General features: G+C 42.5%; 1 protein-coding gene across 1 annotated transcript; it reads right to left on the bottom strand.

Moving 5' to 3' along the window:
- Window positions 1-2358: 2358 nt before the first annotated feature.
- On the bottom strand, window positions 2359-6749 carry LOC138286756 (C-C motif chemokine 13-like). Its single transcript, XM_069227264.1, has 3 exons — window positions 6624-6749; window positions 5249-5369; window positions 2359-2804 (listed from the first exon to the last, which is right to left on the bottom strand). Exons 1-3 carry the CDS (start codon window positions 6691-6693, stop codon window positions 2705-2707), a joined length of 291 nt encoding a protein of 96 aa, XP_069083365.1. The 5' UTR covers window positions 6694-6749; the 3' UTR covers window positions 2359-2704.
- Between the last annotated feature and the right edge of the window lie 7068 nt (window positions 6750-13817).

Raw genomic sequence — 13817 nt, 5'->3', positions numbered from 1 at the left:
TTACATTTTAAGTATGAATGTAAATTAACTGATACAATGATTTTCCATTTAATCAACATTAAGGTTTTTTGCTATTAAAAAGGGTATGCTTATCTTACCAGTACTCATTGCAAGTGCTGTGGTGATTTGGTTTTCTTTTTAAATGATCATTTAAACTACTTATGTACTTTCTCTAAATTCAAATTCAAGGTGCCTCATTCGAAGTACAGCTAAAAGTGGGTGTTACTGATGCTCCTAAGTCCTTTGACTGGAGGAAGAGGCAGAAGCTGCAGGGCCTAAGCAGTGAAGGACTTTAAATAGAAGACCCAGTGGCAAGTGACCATAGAGCTTAACTGGATGCATAGGAGTGAAATACACAGGAGGGGCACAGAGGACAGAGAGACAGCAGTGTGGAACACCTACAGCCTCACTAATTTAGTATGAGTCTGGTATCCCGTTTCTTAGGGCACAGTTTCAGTAATGTGCGAGCCCCATACCTTGATGCACAGTTGCTCTCTCTGGTTGTGGGTTTCTTGCAATGCTGCTCAGTCTCTTACATTTGGAACAAAGACTTACTCATTGGATGTGGCTTTTCACAGTCTCACTCTTTGGGAGTGAATATCATATCTCGGTACACTTAGTGCAAGTCTTAAGTCTTGGGGCACAGTCTTGCCCATTGGGTGCGTGTCTTATTTCTTGGAGCAGTAGCTCTCACACTCATTGAGTGTTAGAGCCACACCTTGTTGCATAGTCTTTTATTAGGTGTCTCGCTTATTCTGTATGAGTTTCACTTCTTTTAGAGCAGGGTCACTCAGGTTGAGTCTTAAGTCTTAGAGTACAGTCTCGAGTAATGGGTGTGAGTCTCACACCGCAGTTTCACTCATTTGATATGAGTTCCACATCTTTAAGTACAGTCTTCAATTTGTGTGAGTCACACCTCTTGAATGACAGACTATTTTTCCAATTGATTTAACAGATGGTTCAAAACCATTCAGTTCTCATTCTTGTGATCTCTTGACCTCGAGATCTCTGGTCTGCTGCAGGCTGGTTGGGAGGGGGGTCGTGCAGCAGACGGGCCAAGGCAGGCTATCAAAATATACTTCTACTTGGAGCAATCAAGACAGGAAATTGGGCCATCTTTCGAGAAAATGTGCATTACCACTCCTTCTGCCAGTGCCCTTCTTGAGGGATGAAAACTCCAGATGGCAGAAAGAAAGAGGAGGAGAGAATGAAAGACAATGCAAGGACATGGAGGAGAATTAAAATATAGTGTGGGAACAGGAGGAGCACAAAGGGGGGAGAGAGATGAATCAAAACAGTGGGGGAAAGCATGGAGAACAATGCAAAATTAAGAATGCCAGAATAAGTAGGGAGCAAGAATCATTAACAGGCTCGCCTTGTTTATGCGTTAGTAGTAAGCAAATATAAGTAGTAACAAAGGCCCCCACAAGCCTTAAAGCCGCCAACCTGGATCACAGCCTGGAAGTGAATGGTGAGGGACACAAGGCGGCCCAATTACAGGTGATTGACAATGGATTAGGTGGGCCTTGATGGTATATCATTTCAGGGAAGATGCAGGGGTTTGACCAGGACCTCTCTTCCAGAAGAAAAAAATCAATAATGTAATAATGCCAAGAAACCAGGGTGTCCAAATTATGCGGGAAGGGCCAAGTTTAACTTAGGCAGAGATCTCTGAGAACAGAAGAGGACAGGTGGAGGATGGGTGGGTGGCACAGAATCAAATGTGTCCACAGTCCACCAACCCAAATGATATGTAGGACGCAGCCTGTTGGCTACATTTGGCTAACAGATGCGAAGAATGTCATTTTGGCCTCATCGCCTCCAGCCCATGGGTTGGCAGGCCGCTCCAAGAAAGAGGAAGTAGGGCCATTGCAGGTCAGCGAAAGCAGGGTAAGTGGGTGAGCACCAAGGCAAGCATCTGCTTGTTCAGTGTATGGGAAGCTACCCTGGGTTCCTAGTGTCTCAGTAACAGAGGTTGGTGAGGGATTCAGTTAAATGTACTCAAGCCTGGCTCACAGTGAACATTGAGGGTTTCTGTCTCAGGGAACCATTAATTCTTCGTGTTACCCGAGATTCACTATAATTTTAGTTGCACTGTTGGTGTGAAGCAATAATGATGAAGACTGCGCCACTAACAATGTTAATTATAGAAACTTCCCTGTCTACATACACACAGTACACACACCGATTCTCTCTCTCAGTCCCTCTCAGTTCCCTGAAAATCCATTAGAAATGCAGACAGAAGTCAGTCTGAGGTGGGTAAAGTTTATTTTCATAACACACAAAAGGTTCCAACATGGGATTCCCTGAATCTCTAAGCACGTAATAGAAATAGTTAAATAGGCGGGTGGAGCCACATTTGCTTTCTGGAGCTTCCACGCTGGACTTTTCCTCAAACCCTCAACAGGACATTGAGGGCTTTTGAGGGGCTAAGAATGAGTCAGAAAGGTCACCGGTGTGATCTCATCATGAGTCAAAGGGTGCGTGATGTCCATTCAAGCAGCAGAATGACCAAATTTACCAACAGCCTGTCCCGCGGCGCTGCTTTGAAAGAAAGATGCTCTGGGTAGCATGTCGGTGAAGACTGTGGCTTGCAGGTCACAAGCAAGTGTTTCCGGGTGACATCACAGATACTTCTGCCTGTCCTTGCATGGCGACCACCACAGCGAAGCGCAGAGGGTTGAAGAGTTCATTCCTTATCAGGTCACGCATTTTTCGTGGTAATAAGTTTCTTTGTGATATAGTCTTTCATCCAGGAAGAGCTGATTTCTACACAGCAAGATTTTTGATTTTTGAGCTTTAATCTGCAGAGTAAGAAAAACAGTGTCAGTGTTCTTCATCCTCCAATATAGTCCTTTTTATTCCATACAAAAAATCATCACCCGGCCACCACCGTGTTAACAAAACATCGGCTGTTTTGTGTGACAGCAGACGGTTCAGTGTGTGTATAGTGATTATGTATCCGAGAGAGGGTGTCTGAACACAGGCTCCACAGACAAGCATTGACAAAGCCAATAGGTCTCGCCTTTCAGACCTATTGGTTTAGTCAAAGTTTTTTAGTTATGCTGCTTTTTTTCCTTTCTATTTGCCGATCAGAGTCGGATCGGCAAGTAAGAAAGGCAGTGGCGGCTCCTTAGTTTGTGGGTACAGGAGTGTCACCCCACCCCCCGAAGCAGCGACAGCTGCAAAACCTTTTAAAGAAAACGATAATAAACAATGTTTATTATCGTTTTCTGTGAAAGGTGGAGGGCCACGGGGCGACGTGCACTGAGGTGGAGTGCTCAGCACTCTCCCTCACTGCGCATGTATGTTTGGCCGGCCGTCTCGGGCCGGCCAAACACACATGCGCTGTAGGCTCTCTCCAGCCCAGCAACACAGTTGTTGGGCTGGAGGGAGTCTGCACAGACTCCCAGTCTTCCTGGGAGCGCCCTGGCTAGGCACTCCCAGCTAATCCTGATGCTGCTCAGGCACAGGGCAGGCTTGGAGCCTGTGCCTGCAGAGGCAAAGGCGCGTCGAGGGACAAGGAGCGGTGGAGAAAGTAAGTGTTTTTTTTTTTAATAATTAAGTTTAAGTTTACTCCCTCTCCCCTCCTCCTGCACCTTCCTGCCCCTTATGTGTCCCGGGGGCTGCTATTGAAGAAAGGATGAAATGAGAAGGACTAACTATAAAGTCAACCATGGGCAGACTTTAAGCACACTCTAAGTTTTTGGAAATCCCACAATAGGTCTTCTTTAAACAGACTGCTATGCTGCCTGGTACCATCAGTCTAAAAGGACAGATTCTGGCACGATTCACATTTTTTGTGAAATACTTGACCCACCCCTAGTCACCAACTTTCCATTATACCTTTACCCATGAAAAATACAAACTCTAAAATCAGTTGTATTTCGTTATTGAAAGTTAAAGTTTGTCCATAACCAGCATGAATTCCTATTCACCACAGGAACTATCAATGAGTATCTGCTATGGACTTAGGACTTGTACTTATTGCAAGTGTGGAGTTGGACGGGGCACACAACTGATATTGGAATATATTGCCAGTCTCAGGTTGATTTTTGCAACTGTCACAACTTTTACACTGTGCATCGCAGAAAAATGTGGAACACTGTGTATTTGAAAACTGTTTTGTCCTGGTTGGTCCTGAAGGGAAATGTAGGTCCAAAATTTCAGCCAGTCCTGCACTATCATCAGACATCTGTGCCACAGGGTGTTTTTTTCAGCTATGATAGTATGCCTGGTCACAAATACCTGAAAATACCAGACTACAGATACCACATTACATGCTGAATCCCAGATACCACAGTGTGTGAGAGGCCACAGACACCACAAAATGCCTTATCACAGATAGCACAATGTATGCTCTATCACCAGACATCTGTGCAACAAGGGGTTTATTGCCAGACATGATAGTGTGCTTTGTCACAAATACCTGAGAATCCCTGTCTACAGGTACCACAGCACGTGCTAACTCCCAGATAACACATTGGGGAGATTTAAGAAAAGTGCCACTGCATCAAATGCAGTGCCACTTTCCTTGCACCCCTTAGCACCCCCCCTACAGCCACCATTTGTGCACTGTATTTAAAATACGGTGCACCATGGTGCAGGGTAGGGGGCAATAGCGTCAGAAGTTTTCAAATTTTGGCACTAACCCTGAAAAGTACATAGCGGTCCAGTGTAACCAATGGTCTGCTCCCTTTTAATTCCTGCTCTGAGCAGGTGTTTAAAATGCTGAAAAAAATGCAGCAAAGAAATCTTTGAGATTTGGCTTACCATTTTGTGCCCAACCCCCCAACAGGGGGATTTCCCCCTTGCATACATTATGCATGGTGCAGGCATAATGTGGCACAAGTGGTTACAAAGTGGTGCAATGCATGCATTGCACCACTTTGTAAATCTGGCGTGGGGGTTTTGCCATAATGTCGTCACATTAGCATCCAAAAAATGACGCCAATGTGGCGATAATGGCGCAAGGGGCTCTTAAATCTGCCCCAATATGTGGGTGGTCACAGACACCACAGAATGAGTGACCACAGATACCACAGCGCATGCTGTGCCAGCAGTCATCTATATCACAGGGTTTTCATTGACAGGATAGATACGAGATAGACATGAGACAGATAGGATACCTGAGGGTACCTGACGGCAGATACCACTGTGTGTGATTAACCATAATTATCAAAGTGTGTGATTGGCCACAAATGCAACAATGCATTAGATTGTGTAGTCAGAAGTGGCTGGCACTCACATATAACCGCGTCTTGGGCAGATTCTTCTGGTTAAAGTGTAGCTATCGATTCTGTTGACTGGTATCCTCTTGTTCACGAAGGCATCCCTTAGGCAGCAGGACCCGCCAGACCGGATGTCGTCTGTTAGGAAGAAATGCAGACCGTTACTTGTCCTTCTTTAACTGTTCAACATTATTACTTGTTTCAAATAGGTGGGCAAATACCAGTGCTGGACCGGGAAAAGCGCCCTCACAAACATGGTCAACCAGCTCCATTCTCTTCTTGTCTCTTTCGTTCCAAGATCTCGCTCACCCTGTCTTCCCCTGCCCATCTCTTTCCAGGCGACAAAGGCAGGGGCCCCCAACCTTCAAAATCCGGCCTCAGATGGATGGTTCAGCCACCCCACTGGGGAAATGCCCGATTGAGTAAATGGCCAATCAGGCCCTGGAAAACAGCCCTCACCTGACTAGCGCTCTGATTTTCATCATAAATAAGACTCCCAGTTTTCTGTTTTTACGTAAAATACAGACAGAAAGCAATGTTTTTCATGTCTGTATTTATTTTCAAAAGCGAAAATATACTGAAAATTGTGCTTCTAATGAGTGAGTTTCTATTCTCTGTTGTCAATTCCAAGACAACAGATGAGCAGATGGACAGCATGGGGAATTAAAAAAACAGGTTAAGATATCTTTCAATACGGGCGTATGTTAAAGTACATTTGTAATAAATTGCTAATATTTACCTGTGGATGTAGTGCTTTGCTATATTTGGCTGTTGGATTTGCTAAAACACGGCAGGCATAAAAATATGAGCACATGTTAAACAAATGTCGTAATGTACCATTTTTGACTCCACTTATTTGCAAACCACAAAATAAATATGGGTGAATAGTAATAAGATGGCCAAAAAATAAATATGGATAAATACAGATGGAGGCGTTAAAAAACTAAATACCATAAAACCGGAAGCCCTAACAATAAATAACCTGCCAAGTCTTCTGAAACAAGCCAGCTTTTAAATGTCCCAAGTCCACCGACAGCTTCTGGCCACAGGTACAAGAATTCAGTGCTGCTCTTTCGGTACACACTGGTTTGATAGCCTCTTACTTGTGACCCTAAGCATTGAATGAAACTCGAAGGAGTTTGTGCTATAGGCAGGCCTAGTTAACATGCGCATCCTAAGGACAAGCATTTAATGAAAATAAAGGGTATATGTGAGCAGAGCCGGTGTGACCACGTGCAGGCTGAAGATTTGCAGATCTGGGCACAAACAAATTTCCATGGGGTCTCTCTCACCATGCACATAGTAAGGATAGGCACGGTATTGAAGTAAATAAAAAGGTAAACAGAGTCTGAAGATGAGTATGGAATGGAAACAGAAAGAGTCTGTACTTACACAGAGCCTGAGTAACTGCAACCAGGCCAAGTATGAGCAGGACGGAGCAGACGGAGAAGATGGGGCGCATGTCTGTGTCTGAGGAGTCACTCCAAGAGCTGATGGCCAACACAAGGAGATCCAGATGGATTGGTAGCTAGGCTGTACCATGCTTCATCTCCGCTGAGTTTATATCCCCTCCAGACCGGGCACTGTGTAGGCGAAGGAAAGTTACCTGTGTGTAGGAAAAACCTAGGAATGGAAGTGACGCTTGTCAACCGGCCCACACGAGTGACCACTGTGGGCAGCAAGTTCTCTAAGAAGGAGAGAGACAATCACTTCAGCTGACTAAAGAAAGGTGTGAGCTCTTCAGAACAGGCTGGGGAAAGCTGCGGCTTACCACAAACCAGGGGAAGTTGGATCAAGCTATGTGTCACACTTAAAAATAACAAGCAATTATTAGAGCGTGAAAACACTTTGTGCAATTAGTTACTGTGAAAAAATAATTTCAGTAATGGACATTGAACTAAAACTGGCAGCTTTAGAGCCCGATTCTTTAAAAGTTATAGTCTAAATAAAAATATAAATACATTTAAAAAAACATTGCCCTGAAAAAGAAGCAGAAATTGGTTTGTGAGAGAGAGGCGGTGCCATGCCGTGAACCTTTTAACCATCAGCTCAAATTACTATACCTAAAACTACCCAGTGGCATGAGCCATGAAATTACAAGCAGCTTTCAATCCTGAAAGATCTAGTTGACATTCATGTACAAAGAAATATACAACAGCAACTATTATTGAGAAAATTACATTCCAGTGTCCACGCAGGTAGCAGAATATGGGCTAACATTGAACATTATCAGTAAACATGATGCTCCAGCTTTAGAAGAAAATCAGGGGATACTGATTCACTCCATAGCATGCATCCTGATGCTTTGTTTGGCAAAAAGACTGAGATGCAAGTATGTTCATATTAACACTACATAGACCAAATTTAAAGTATGACAAATGCTGTCCATGATGATACAAGCAAAATCATGCGCCAATGTAGTCAATTTCAAATGTGCATTTTATTTATGCACCATTCACAACTGTGCTTTTCGTTCGATAATTTTTACAAAGATAAAAGGTAATATACACCTCAGTTCATATTGTATTAAACATGTTAGATATCCTTAGTTCATATTGTAATCACGGTTATATTCTGCACACTTTGCAGGAAAGGATAATTTTTGGTGGGTTTTATTTTTAACGGAGTTTTGAAAAAACACCTCTCCCTAGCTTCATAAAGTGTCAAGGGCTTTTGTTTTTAGGTCGAGCCTGCAGGCAGCACACAACCGCTGTCGCTATGGCGATGTTCTATTATATCTTAAGGAAAAGAAAAAAAAGCGCTTTTAGCCCGCCCATCACTTTCAATTTGCTACCACCATTACGACTCTTTGTTTGCAGCCTTCTAATTCGGTAGTCCGTGGCATGCCGTCACTTCCTTGTTGCTGTGTGGAGCATAGCCGAAGTACAGATTAATTTAATTAGTCTCCCTCCGCCCCTCTCGCTGCGATTGAGGCACTAGTTCTTTTTGTTTTGTCATTTTAAGTAGCGCAAACTCAGCCTGATTAAGTGACAGTTTACTTGTTTAAAGTAGGCAACAATGTGATTTCCCTTCTATGCCCTGCAGACGCAATGCATAGCTATAAAGCTGTCTGTTCAAAGAGGGATTTCAGGTAAAGTTGGTATTTTTTTCATGGCATAAATACTTCCCCTTAAATCACATGCAAGTCTCAGGCCACCCTGTCACTTCAAGCCAACATATAGGTTTAATTCAGCACAGGACATGTCAAGCATTTTACAGCCTTGTTTCTAATTCTGAAAGACTTGTTTATAGTTCGTGTCCATATTCCAGTTCAATTAGCATATGCTTTAGGTTTTACTATAGTTCTTCTTTCAAACCTTCAAGGTTAAACTAAAAATGCTTAGGAGAAAACATATAAAATTAACTAACTTTTTTCCCACAGAACGTCAATTTGCTACTGCAGATGGAACCGTTTATCTGAGAACTATGTGCAAGGTTTCTGTTTCTTCAGAAGCTGCTGCAGTCAGCAATTACAGCTTTCCTGGAAATATTAGGCATTTCATTTAGAATAGAATGCACCATCATGATAAAAATACTTATTTTAAGATAAACTGGTCCACGCAAAATTATCACTCTGAGTAACTGACATATTGTGGTGCCTTCCCATATCAGCTCCTCTGTGTTCCTCCTCAAGTAACTAAGGCAATTTAATTATTTTATGAAAACGATAGTTAGATCAGAAGTTCCATCACTTACCCTTCGACCTCAGTGATGTACCAGGAAGTGACCGTGCTAGAGCCTTGGGAGCGATAAAGAGGTCTTCAGATGTTTATCCAACCTATCGCTACTAAGAACTAGAGTTTGGGGGTTATAACGTCTTATAAAACAGTTTGCTAAATCTATACTGCTTTACATTAGTTATATTGGTTAAATCATAGGGCTTCAGAAAGATGAACATTCGAGTCAATGCACTATAAAAGGCCATATTTGTAGACCACATTACACAGCTTATTAGTGCTTCTATAACCTTTAATGAAAATGGCAATATACATTTTAATGTAACAAAAAAGCAAACAAAGCCGAAATAATTGCATGGTTAAGTAAGAGGTTGCATTGAAAATAGTTATGGCTATTAGATATATTTAGATCCATACATGCCACGCCAGTGAAAATAAATGTGCCCAAATAAAACATGTTATTTGGAGCAAGTGTACTAATACACACACCTCACTCATTTATCAATAAAGTGCAAAAGTCACACAGGGTATCTTACTCTAGAACATGTCCTTCATTACATGCCAGTCAGGAAATGAAGCTCTTTTGATACCTATTGGTTTGCATCCCAAGGTGTACACACTCCAGGATATCTTACTCTAGAACATTTTCTTCATTACATGTGAGTCAGGAAATGAAGCTCTTTTGATACCTATTGGTTTGCATCCCAAGGTGTAGACACTCCAGGAAAGGAGGACACCACTTCTAAATTCTGGCAGCCAAAGCATGGAACCTTCTCCAGTTAAGTTTACACGCCACACACGATCAAGCGCTTTCTAAAAAATTCAGAAAAACGTTCTTTTCCACTTGTTCATTTTGAGGTTTTAGTACTGGTTTCCATTTGTCTTCTACAGCACCTGGACACGTCTTTGGAGCAGATGTTGGCCTCTCAATCTCATTCATTCATTCATTCATTTGTTCATTTCTCATTCTTGTCAAAGTACGGTATGACTCTTTTAAGAAAACAATGGTGATTGTCTCAAAGATTACGATCTATAATCAACTACAGCAGAAGACAGCTGGGGCCTTGCAAACAAAGCTTTGTTATTTATTGTGAATTTATGTCACTGCATGAATTTACCCTCTTTAGCTGTGGCTAAGGATGCATGACATTGTTTATAACTCCTGCACACTAACAAAACAGCATGGCATAAATCAAACATGCAGCTACGCAGGGGGGTCTTTAGTAGCATTCTTGAGGAAGTGGAGGGGCTTAATGACTCACTCAAGGCTCTTCCTTTCATGAGCCAAGGCCCCTCCCCACTCTCAACAATGTTAATAAATAGAATATTACACTTAAGCATCTGTGCGTGTGTTTATATCAGTGCCACTGGAATTATGTGACAGGAGAGGGCTAAATTATGCAGCAAGTCTGACTAAATTAAGTGGCAGGAAAATTCAAATTATGCAGCATAATGCAGCACATTTTGTGATGGTATTGTTTCATTGTCATTTTTAGGTTGAGCTCGCAATTGCTCTGACATGTTGTAATCTATCGGTGGGCTTTTAACCACACCCACCGCACCCCCATCACTATGACTTGTTCATGGGCTTGCCTTTCAAAAATCCTCCTTGGGGCGATTTTGTTACTGCCTTGGCCATCTACCCTATTACATGGATAATTGCACATTTGCCGATACGTTTGACTACAAGCAAACTTCTTTTTCTTTTGTGTCTCTCCTTCACGCTCATGGCGGCCATGGCGCTTTGAATTGGCTCGCTTGTGTCAACTGTTCTTGATATTTTTAGGTGACCCTTGTAGTTTATTTCTCTCGTTACTCCTCCGTGGCTGTCTTGTGTCTTTTTTGGGGGGAATTGTGTTAGCCAGCCAGCAACTCTGATGGTGGGGTGGTGAAAGTGGTATTCTATAGCAATTTGCCTGGCAGATTTAAATTAGGATGCTAAATGGCAACATTTAAATTTTTGTCTGCAGATAGAGGAAGAAGGTAAATGGAAGTGCTTTATTTATATGCAGGGCGACTAGAATTATGTGTCAGGAAAAGACAAAATTATGAGGCAGGGTTGACCAATTTATGTGGCAAGAAAAGTCCAGTTAGGAACTTACAATGCCAATAGCTCTAACTCAAGCAAATGCGAGACCTATTGCATTGCAAATGCTTGTTATTCTACTCGTGTCTGTTCTTGTCTCTACTATTCTTACTACATCGTCAAAGCTGACTTTGTTTCTAACCGCCTGCCAAACATTTTGTCACTGTTTAGAAGAAATCCCATTGTTTATTGCACTTTCATAACTTTGAGAGGATTATTTACAATATTTTGGCACAGGGCAGCGCTGCAAGGCTTATGGCTGCCCTGCCCTGCTTCAAAAGAAAAGGGCAGGAATGCGCCATATCTCTGAGATATGGTGCATTCCTGTCCTCTTCTACTGCGCTGGAGCACAATTGGCTGTCATGCCGCAAAGCAGGCACCCATTGCACCTTGGTGGAAGGGTGTCTGCATTGTAGGAATGGTTGTTTTTGTACATGAAGGGGGACTTTCCTACACAAAAACAACCAATAGAGTCGTTTTTCCTCTTTCTACAGCACAAATAGAAAGGGGAAAAAACTAGGAGAAATAAAGTTATTTCTCCGTATTATGCCTCATCTGGGGAGGCATAGGCTTTTGACGCATTTCCAGGTTTACAAATCCTTGTAAATATGGGCGTGCATTAAAATCATTGGGTGTTGCATGGTAACCTCCACTGCAACACCCATGGCACACCTCTTTGATGAAGAGTAAGGCAACTCAGCGACTTGTGCTGTGTTGTCTTACTCAATATCTACAAGGCTATGAAAAGCCATGCTTAGTGGCTTTGCGTGCACTTGTAGATAAGGGTCTGCAGCCTGCACTGTTGTTGCATCATAAAAAAAAGCTTCACCGGCAGCACAAGCTGCTTGCAAATATGCCCCTGAGTTCTTATGATCTGTGGTGGTTTCCTTTGCTTTATGATGTTGTATAGTAAACAGTGCAGCATGCTCATTGACTAGTGTTTTCTGCTCTTGAGGTTTACATGAAGAGTTGCCCTTTCCCGTCTTCTACTTTTTCATCTTAAGTCTTACACGTATGCCTCCCAGAATGCACAGAGGGGCAGCTATTTTAAAAGGTAGCTGCAGTTTTTACCAGACTAACCTGTTATTCAAATGATTTTATTTTGGAGGGAACCTACCCACATCAAGAGCATCCTTCAGTGTGCCCAATTCCAGTCCTATGATTCCGTGCTCAGGAACAATACATTTCAGCTACACCTTTTGTAGTTCTCTATTCAAGCAGCACAGAAAGAGAAAATATATGTATCTATGGTGCTTAATACTGTTAGAGGCTGGTTACTGGTAGGGGTAAGTACACACTTACCACTAGCAATACACCCCAACACAGGGTTGTGCCCAGTCAAGGTCACACAAAATAGCCCCTGGCTCAACCCCTGGTAGCTTGGCAATGAGCAGTCAGGCTTAATTCAGGAGACAGGTATGTAAAGCATTTAAAAACACCGATACAGTTATTAAGTCAGACATAACGCACATTAAAAATCCCACACCAATTTCTAAAAATGATAAATATTTTTATCTTTAAAATGAAACAAAAACAAAAAAAATCAAATATAGGGAACCAGAGATATGAATTTTTGAAGATTAAAAGTAAAATGCTTATAAGCAAATATTGCTCAAAGGGAAGGTTGCAGTGGCCCGGGACACAGTCAAGAGTTCCAGCCGCCGGCAATGTAACACTTTTACACTTACTTCCAGAAGTGTTTCTCAATGCAGGAAAGTGGTCCATAACCCCAATCCAAAGTTCCAGAAACTCTGAGTTACTCCTTGAGACATTGAGACTGCAATTTCCACAATGTACCTAGTCAAATCCCTGCAAGTGCCCTGGATGTACTCCAGGCTGGGGTCTTTGGTGGAAGCTGGTGCAGAGAAGCTCTTTGAACCTGTTGCTTTCAGGGAGGCCACTCTTGAGTCCTTTGAAATGCAAGACAAAGTCCTTGGGGCTGTTCCAGTGTGCAACAGGAACAATACTTCAGTATGCTGTCCTCTTTATTGTAGACCAGGGTACCAGCAGGGCAATCTTGCTTTTTATCGTGGTTTCAGGAAGCAAATCTGAATTCCAATGCATATCAGCCACTTTCATTCAATCATCTTGTGGGGATAGTCAGTAGGCATCCTTGTCCAATGAGCTGTAGGGTGCCACCCAGATGCACGACAACTTCCTCCAGTGTGTGGCATCTTCTTGTCCCATAAAGCACTGCACTTTAACATTCCAAGATGGATGATTTTCCTCCAGAAGAGTAAAATCTGGCTAAACCAACCCCCTAGTGTAGCTCAATTCCATTAACTCCCCATCTAGACATCTGAAGATTTCTTTCCTAAGCCTACCATCTATTTGTGGGGTAAATGGGTGAGAGTGCTGGCCTGTCTGCATTTCTTTTTGACTGGCTTACTTTGGTAGCACCAGCTTGATTTACCCAGCCCTCTTCCTGGCCTGGCTTTACCATCTGCCTACCTCCTCTATCAGATGACCTCTGTGCAGTACAGGCTACTTATCACTTCATCAAAGCAGACTGGGTAATCCAGTTAGGACTGACCAAACAGGAGAGACCACTAGTAGGCTGCAATTTGGCTTACAGTGAAGAACGCCTTATAACGTATTTTCTGTATCAGTTATGATAAATTCAACAATGACAAGTTGTTACATTTACTATTACCATTCATTTGAGCCTTTCATGTATTTCTAGCTTCTTCCAAGCCATACCTAGGCTTATGAAAAATATTTCCATTTTAGCCTCTGAAGCTACCTTTCTACAATAGGGGAAAGTGAAAGGTGCAGTTTTTCCCTCACAGGGCATAAAAACATATTTTATATTGTCCTTGTTTA

The sequence above is a fragment of the Pleurodeles waltl genome, chromosome 3_2, assembly GCF_031143425.1.
Source record: "Pleurodeles waltl isolate 20211129_DDA chromosome 3_2, aPleWal1.hap1.20221129, whole genome shotgun sequence".
Taxonomy (NCBI): domain Eukaryota; kingdom Metazoa; phylum Chordata; class Amphibia; order Caudata; family Salamandridae; genus Pleurodeles; species Pleurodeles waltl.
The sequence above is the reverse complement of the archived record's forward strand: the minus strand, read 5'-3'. Positions and strand labels throughout refer to the sequence as shown.